General features: G+C 45.9%; 1 protein-coding gene across 1 annotated transcript; it reads left to right on the forward strand.

Annotated features, from left to right (window-relative positions):
• The first annotated feature begins 1,501 nt into the window (after positions 1-1,501).
• LOC117713540 (spermatogenesis-associated protein 31E1-like) lies at positions 1,502-7,024 on the forward strand. The gene is made up of 4 exons (XM_034509770.1): positions 1,502-1,713; positions 2,912-2,963; positions 3,514-3,574; positions 3,820-7,024. The coding sequence occupies exons 1-4, from the start codon at positions 1,549-1,551 to the stop codon at positions 6,878-6,880; spliced, it is 3,339 nt and encodes a 1,112-aa protein (XP_034365661.1). The 5' UTR covers positions 1,502-1,548; the 3' UTR covers positions 6,881-7,024.
• Positions 7,025-8,468: the final 1,444 nt, after the last annotated feature.

The raw sequence follows: 8,468 nt of genomic DNA on the forward strand, positions 1-8,468 counted from the left end.
AGTTCAAACTAGATATGATGAAAGTATTTAAACTATCAGAGCCTGTCCCGTGACACACTTCCTCCAGCAAAGCCACAATTTCTAAATTTACCCAAAGAATGCCGCCAACTGGGAATCAAGTATTCAATGCTTGGGCTATGGAAGACATCTCATTCAAAGCACTGTATAGAGCCGGGCGGTGGTGGCGCATGCCTTTAATTCCAGCACTTGGGAGGCAGAGGCAGGCGGATTTCTGAGTTTGAGGCCAGCCTGGTCTACTGAGTGAGTTCCAAGACAGCCAAGGCTATACAGAGAAACCCTGTCTCGAAAAAACAAAAAACAAAAAAACCCAAAAAAACAACAGCAACAACAAAAAAAAAAAAGCACTGTATAGATAGATGGATGAAGAGGGAGAGAGAGAGAAAGAGAGAGAGAGAGAGAGATTGATTCTGTATGTGAGTGTTCTGCTACATATATATGTCTTTTTACTTGTGTGCCTGGTGCCCTCAGAGGTTAGAAGAGGCTGTCAGATCTTCTGGATCCAGAGCTACAGACTATTGTGAGCTGCCATGCTGGTGTTACAAATCAAATCTCTTTTTAGGTATAGAAAATTCATTAATGAATTCTAATATTTGTTACTTGAAAAATTAACCTACAGAGGAAAAAAGTAAAGTCCTCAGATGACAGCACATGTTGACAAAAATGTGGAGAAGAGAAACACTCCTCCATCACTGGTAGGATTGCAAACTGGTATAACCACTCTGGAAATCAATCTGGATGTTCCTTAGAAAATTGAAAATAGATCAACCTGAAGACCCAGCTACATAACTCTTGGGCATGGACCCAAAAGATGCCCCACCATGCCACAGGGGCACGTGCTCCACTGTGTTTATAGAGGCCTCGTATATGATAGTTAGAAGCTAAACATTCAAATTTAACATTGAAGGTTCATTCCCTAATAATTATCCATATGCATACTTATGATGAAGAACTGAATTTCACTTTTTCTTACTATTCTATTGTTAAAGAAAATAAACTAAAGTTATATTTTATGTAAATTCACAAAGCTAAATGAATATGAGGCAAATGGAAGGTTCAGGTCTGTCTTAAGCTAAGCTATAATCTCAGAATGAAGAGATGTGGAAGTGCAGACAGAAGACATCCTGAGAGCAACAGTCCATAAGAAATAAGGCAAGTTCCACAGAGAAGCCCACTTTGCCAAAAACTGAGAGCCTGATGGACTCAAGCAGACATCTTCTAGGAGGCAGAGAAATACTGGGGCCCAGGGAGGAGAAACAAAACATGGACAGAGATCTATGTTTGACTGCTTCAGCAGCAGGAATTAGAAAGAGGGAGCAGGGAAAGCCAGAGGAGGCAGATAGGTCTGCTGGGCTGGAGGCTGGGGAGGGGCTGTGGCAGCCTCTCTCCTGCCAGGAGGCCTTTGTGATGAAGAGGCCACAGCTGTGTGATGTGGCCTGAGCCCTCCTGAAAAGTCACATGCTGTACACCACAGCTCAGTGGTCTGAGAGCTGCACTGGGATTCAGAAGATAGAGAAATCTCTCCTTCCAATGGAAAGCATAAGTAACATGTGGATGAGCCTCAGCTCCATGTACATAGCAATGGACATGAGCTTTGGCATTGTGTGTGGAGTGGGGCTCTTTTTACTACTAATCCCATTCCTGAAGAAGTGCCCAGTGTCACCACCACCTGAGAGCAAAAAGCACATCCCAAAGGTGAGGAGAGCCTTGGTTCACACACAATGGAGCAGCAGTCTGTTGTTCATGACTGTTACTTTCACATTCCCTAGAAAGACAGGTGTAGTGACAAATTTTGGCATTTTTGTTTTTTAAAAAAAAAACAGAAACATAAGAATATAGTTTTGTATTAATCTAAGGTGTGGGATATGAGACTATTTCAGATTGTGCACAGCAGATGACTATGATTTTCCTAGTGCTCTAGCATGGGTGTGATTCTACCACCAGCAAATAGTTTCTGTGTTTGTGGGATGTTTGGAATTCTGGGGACTTTTCAGAGGGTATATAAATACTAGTGCCTTGAGAAGCATAGTGGGTTGCTATTCTTTACTGTTGTTTTTAGTTTGTTAAATAGTCAAGTCCAAAGAAGAAAGAAGAAATTGGATATCCCAAAGGTGAAGCTCAAACTTGCCTCCAAGAAACTCAACCCCCTTAATCAGCAGGAAAGAGTCTAACAATAACTTTGCCCCTTTTCCCTCTATCCTTTTTTTTTTTCCTATGTAGTGTTAGGGGATAGAATGGGTGGAAGAAATGGGGTGGAGAAGGGTGGAAGAAAGAAGAACCTACAAGGTAACTTAGGTCTAGGTGAACAGAAATCTCCAAAAAGAACACTAGCACCTCAGCAGGGCAGAGGTAAGTAAGTGTGGCACGGAGGACTCTGCCTGAGTCTCTCAGACCATTTGTACAGGGTGGCAGACGACCGTGGCTCCATGAACAGACTGCATTTCTGAGTTGGTAAGGACACAGAACAAACTATTAAAAAGGTCATCTGTTTTCTGCTCAGGCATTTGCTTTTGTTTGTGTTGAGCTGCTGTGAAGCAGGTGATAAGACTAAGGGCCTCAGGTCAGAACCTGAAGTTCCTCTAGTCTGAGGAAGCAGATATCACCTGACAGCCCAGAGGCACCTGCAGAGCTCAGCCTTGGGTAGGATCCTGTCTCAGAAACACTGACTGAGAACATCCATGGTAAGTGTCACATAGACAACCCTTTCTGCTATTTTCCCAACAAGGCCAAAAGGAACTGTGTTTCTGCACACTGTGAATGAGTCAAGGATGCATGAGAGAACACTTCCTGAAAACAGAGATTTCATGTTCTCCATAAGCAGAGAGCAGGCTGCTTGTCTACCAGAGAGAGGAAGAAGGGTCACCAGCTCATGTGTGTTGTTTCTATTTGGCAGGATGTGAAGAGGGGGCACAGCAACACCAGGAAGAAAGCTGCTGCTGGAAAAGGTAGGCTTCTGCTTTCCTGTGGAGAGGAATCCCAGCTGGCCCGCTCCTCAGTGATGACAGTCATGATGAGAGCCATGCATCTGAGGACAGGAGATGCAGGAAGGAAGAACAGGCTGCTGGGAAGTAAATCAGAATCAGGGAATCATTAGATTGTGTGATAGAAAGCAGCTGTGGTTGGCCTGTGCTGGGTGCTGCCCATGGGAGTGTGGTTCAAGGCAGTGGAGTGATGCTGTGCCCCTGTATGGGGGACTCCCATGTCTCCCTGACAGCAGGTAGCTTCAATTCTTCCAGCTGCATTTCTCTTTCAGATAACTAATTCTCACAGTGTTGTATGGGGAATGAGAGGGGTTGAGGGAGGAGCAAGGAAAGTGTGAGTGGAGAGATGAAGTCTTCCCTTCCTCTTGCTCACTTTGAGTGTTGTGTGTCCCTAGACTCTGGTGGTTGGGCATTCGAGTCCTAGCTTGAATGGTGTTGATGAGAGGTGCTCTCAGATTCTCATGGAATATATGGAGTTTCTGTGTGTTTTTCATAACGTGGGCTTTATTTTCAGATTATAGAAACAGCAGAAAGAATGTGCAGGATACCCAGAATGCATCACCACCTATGGAAAGGTAAGAAATGTACTGTTTGTGCAATTGTTCAATCCATACCTCAGGATGTGAACTCAGACTCTAGGCTCTTCATAATCAGCATGCTATGTATGGTGGTACTGAAAGATAGCCCTGTTAGTCACTAAGGGACATGAGACATGGAGTCAGTGGAGGGGCTGTGGGAAACAGATACCATATTCACACAGACTGATGGGCCTCTAGAACTGCTGCTTGGGGCTGATGCTTTTTCCCCCTGTCTTCTGCAGCCCCGCCAAGCATCTTCCTCTGGATTCTACAGCACAACCCTATTGGAACTCTAATGAGAAACTGGATCAGCTTCCCATGTTTCATCTGTTGTCTTACCTCAAGATCTTAGAGCAACTCATACAGCAGAAATTTAGCCAGATTTTCTGGGGCATATCCTCTGTGCTTCCTGAGCCAGTGGTGGCCACTGCCTGGGTCTCCAGGAAACCTCCCTCTATAGAAACCAAAACTTCACCCTTCAGTAAGTCCTATAGCCCTTTCCCAGCTCTTCCTCTATTTCAAGGACCTCCACAGCTTTCCAAGGCCCAGCCATTACACCATCAACTTGTGACACCAAGCTGGGTAGATGTGACAGAGACCCAGGTACTGAAAAGACACCCAAGCTCTACACCAAAAAATAGACCTTCATCCAAAAGTAGGGCCCATGAAACAACATATTCTAACCCTAGGATGAAGGTACTGACATCCATCCCAACTGAAAACAAATTCCAGCAAAAAAGTCTGAAGTGGAAAGACGTTATAGGCTCTACTATTGTCCCAAAACGACAAGAAGTCATTAGACAGTCGGCTGACAGCTTGCCTTGGGGCACCCTGCTCACTGAAGCAATCAGGTCAGCTTCCATCCTTCCTGAGCATTGTCGGATGCTCCGGGATCATGAGAGACAGAAGAAACACAGGGCGACTAAGGTAGGAGACTATCAAGACCTGTGCTTCGGGGAACCAATGAACCCTGCAGGACATTTCCCAACATACAGTCCTCACCAGTCCAAGAATGGGCTTGAACTTTCCCAGACTACCCAGCCCTCCATCTTGGACTCCAAAACTTACAAGTCCAGCCACATAATGGAGTCTGTGCCCTCGAGGTTGCCCTTAAAGAAGAGGCCAGTTAAGCCTGACTCCATCAAGGAGGATCTCCTGCCTTGCACTCCAAGCAGCATCACTGGGAAGAGGCTAGAACCCAGGAAACCTGCACCGAGGATGGACCAGCAGTCCTATGTGAACACAGCCCAGGAGCTTCCCTTCCTTGACTCAAAGACTCAAATGAAGCTGGAATCAAACATCACACAGCTTCCTATGAAATGCAGAAAGAGTCCATATCTGCAGGGTCTTGAGTCAAGAGATCTCATCCAATCCGGGGCTCCAGCCTCATACCTTCCCCAGCCTGTGTATCCTTCATCAGCCACCTGTGTTTCTAAGGCTGAACACTGTCCCAAGACCGCTGTGATCCCAGAAAAATTACATCACCAAGATCCAGGAGGGACAAGGTTAAAAATAGCATCAGCTACCAGGCTGCAGAATACTCTGCCTGCCTACTCATCTTCAGAGGTTCAGGAGACCCAAAGAACCTCTTCACCTGCTGCCAGCCACGGGCCCTCCGAGGCTGATGAAGCTGCAACACAGAACACCCTGAATACTTGGGCCAATGCTTACTGCCTCCTGGCGAGAACCCAGGAGAGCAGGACTATCCGAGGGACTGGAAGAGGCAGCCTACAGCCAAGAGCCACCTCAAGAATTGTCAGGCAAGAACCATGGAAGAGTTTTGAGAATGTGGCCTCAGGACATCCCTTCTGGAGAAGCACAACGGTTGATCCTGGAGTAAGGACTCCACCTTCAGTGGCCAAACAGACCAATAGAATAGTGGAGGTAAGAAAAGAGACACCTCCCCCATGGAAAGAAACCCTTGGGCCCAGCAAGATTCCCGGTGACCAAAACATCAATATCAATCCCAGAGTCTTTGAATCTGCAAGGGCCAATGTAAACCCCGGCCATTTCCAAACATGTCAACTGCACTCACGAGACCCACCTCTAAAACCACAGGTGATTAGTATGGCTGATGTCACATCAGACAAGTTGCCACTGACCTCTACTGCTAGGCTCCTTGCAGACCGTCAAAGTACTATGCATCCTGCCACAGTCATCTGGCCTTTCCAGGACTCACTACCCAGATACCAGAATACATCCAAAGAGCCCAAGACTTCAGAGGGCCTACATAATGTGCCCATGAGAAAAAATCACAGCCAGGAGACTCAGAACCTTAGGGTTCCCAAGGATAAAGTTCTAGGAAGTAGTCACAAAATGTTTTATCCCAATGAAGAGAAGGGGGATTTTATGAGATTCAGAGCCAAAAGCCAAGGAGAAAGACTTGAAGGAGTGCAGTCCTCTCAAGGCTATGATACATCCACGCAGCCCAAGGACACAGGCATTCCTGAGAGTCAGTCTGACATGCCAGGAAATGAACAGGATATTGTAGTAAGCCTTCTGAGAAAAATCAAAAGAAATTTACAATATCTTAACCTTGACACAAAAAACAAGGAGCAGTGGGAGTCTATAAAGAATGAAAGCCCCCCACCATCCACTCTACAGAGTCAGATAAAAGGAAAGTCCACCTATAGTAAGGCAACTGAAGCACAACCTCTCTTGAATGTTGTGGTTCAGATCCTAGCAAACACTCTGGGCCTTGAAATAAAGGACCTGTCCAAGGTGCAGTGGCATGAAGTGGAACAACTATTATCCCAGCTGGGGGTCTCTTCCCACTCTTCTGAGAGGGTCTATGACCCAAAGACTAGCCAACAGAGGAAGAGAATGAGTTGTGATTACACCAGTCCCAAAGTAAACAAACATCCATTCATGTGCAGGAGACCCGGAGACAAGCAAGAGTTGAGTGTTAATGCCCAGAGAGCCCAAGATCAACATCAGAATAGAGTGAAAAGAGGAATGGGCTTTGACCAGCTCTCCACCCGCACAGAGCAGAACCAGCTATTCAGGTACTGGGAAAATGGAGACAAGCAGCAGCCAAGTCTTGCTGCCCAGAGAGCCTGTTACCCAGATCAAAATAGAACAAGAACTGGAAAGGAGCCCTGTCCACAGAACAACCCCAAGAGAAACGACCTTTCGTTCAGATATAGAGAAATTGGAAACAAACAGCAGCCAGGTGTTGACTATAAAGCCTTTGACACACATCAAAGTACAAAGAAAGAAATGGGCTGTGGTCACCTTACAAGTACCAAAAAGAACCATCCAATCAAATACAGGGAAACAAGACCAGAAGCAGTCAGGCACTGATGCCCGGAGGGCCTCTGCCAGAAAGACCTTTCCAAAATAGGTCAAAGGTAGCCTTTGCACACCAGGAAGTCTTCCACAAGTTGTCCCAACTGCCAAGCCATTGTGTCCCCCATGCATCCTGGTAATAAACATTTTTTTCCCTGCAAAGAAATTCTTTTTCCTACTGGAGCTCTTCCTCCGACGCTCATGACTCCTTCCCAGATAGGAGCTGCTTCCTGGTTCATTCTCCTGCCTGTCAGCACAGCAGTTTCAGTCCTACAGTGATGGAGCAGGGAAAGGTCAGCATTGCTTCTACCTCAGTGCAGTTTCTGGAAGAAACAGGGCACATGGGAAGTCATGGTCACTTTGAGGTGTCCTCCTGTGCAGTTAGTGTTCATCTTTTTGTCATTACAGAGACAAAAGAAATCTAAGGGGTTTTCATAATGACCCAACCATGTGAAGACCCCACCCAGGTCTGTGGCACAATGTCTTTCTTCTTCTGTCCTACCTTAACGTTTGTATCACTGTGCAGATTGGTGGACAGAGAGAGACACCAGAAAGCCAAGAACCTTCCCTCATCACAAACTGTTTTAGCCCCAGTTCAGAGGTGGGAGACTTTCCATCTGCATCTCCAGGTCAGGCAGAGAGAGCACCTATCCCAGGAGCCTCTACTCACCTTCATGCAAGCTGAGGCCCCAGAACCATTTACCTCAACCTGAGTGATAGGCAATAACCGCCCACAGCCTGCCTTTCTCTCAGATTAGAACAGGGTCCAGAATAGAACTTGCAGTGTGTGATCACGGTGGTTACTGAGGGCCTTGTCACACACCCTGCCCAGCAACACAAGAAATGCCTGCAGAGAAACCACAGAAACCCCACTGAATCCACTCAGTCCCCTCCCTGGAGACCTGGATCCATCCTGCTCAGGCCATCACCTAGGCCAGGCCCAGAACCCTGAGCCCCTCAGTCGCTAAGACTCCAAATGGGGTTCTCTACTTTGGCTAAAGCTCTAGAGCATTCTTCCTAGGTAATGTGATTGCCCCTCCATCTTTCACAAAATTAAACATATACAATAACTGCTGTTCACCTATAGAGAAAGAATATATCCTGATTTTGTGCAGTTTTAGGTGACATCTACTCAAGTATTTAAATGGCCTGTTTGGAGGTTTTTTAATTTATTTGTTTATATCTCAAATGTTGCACTCCTCCCAGTCCCTCCCTCACTGAGTCCCTTTCCCCTCCCCTCCTCCTCTGAGTGGGTGGGACCCCTCAGCATCCCCACACACTGGAGTATCAAGTCTCTCCAGACTATGACATGTGTTTCTATTAGAAACAATTGATTTCTGTGCTAATCTACTTTGCCACTGTGCTGACATCCAAATATGCAGGCCCTGTCATACTGCACCAATACTACTTTGGTATATAGAAAGTTGGAGTACATTTCTAGATTCATTACAGGTGTTATATTTTCTAATGGATAATGTAAAAATCCACAATCCTTTAAAAACTAATAAAAGTTAAATGGCATCATAAATCAAATGGACCTAATAGAACACTCCACCAAACATTAAACAATACATGTCATTATCAGCAGCCCATGGGACTTTGT

This window comes from Arvicanthis niloticus, chromosome 8 (genome assembly GCF_011762505.2).
Source record: "Arvicanthis niloticus isolate mArvNil1 chromosome 8, mArvNil1.pat.X, whole genome shotgun sequence".
Taxonomy (NCBI): domain Eukaryota; kingdom Metazoa; phylum Chordata; class Mammalia; order Rodentia; family Muridae; genus Arvicanthis; species Arvicanthis niloticus.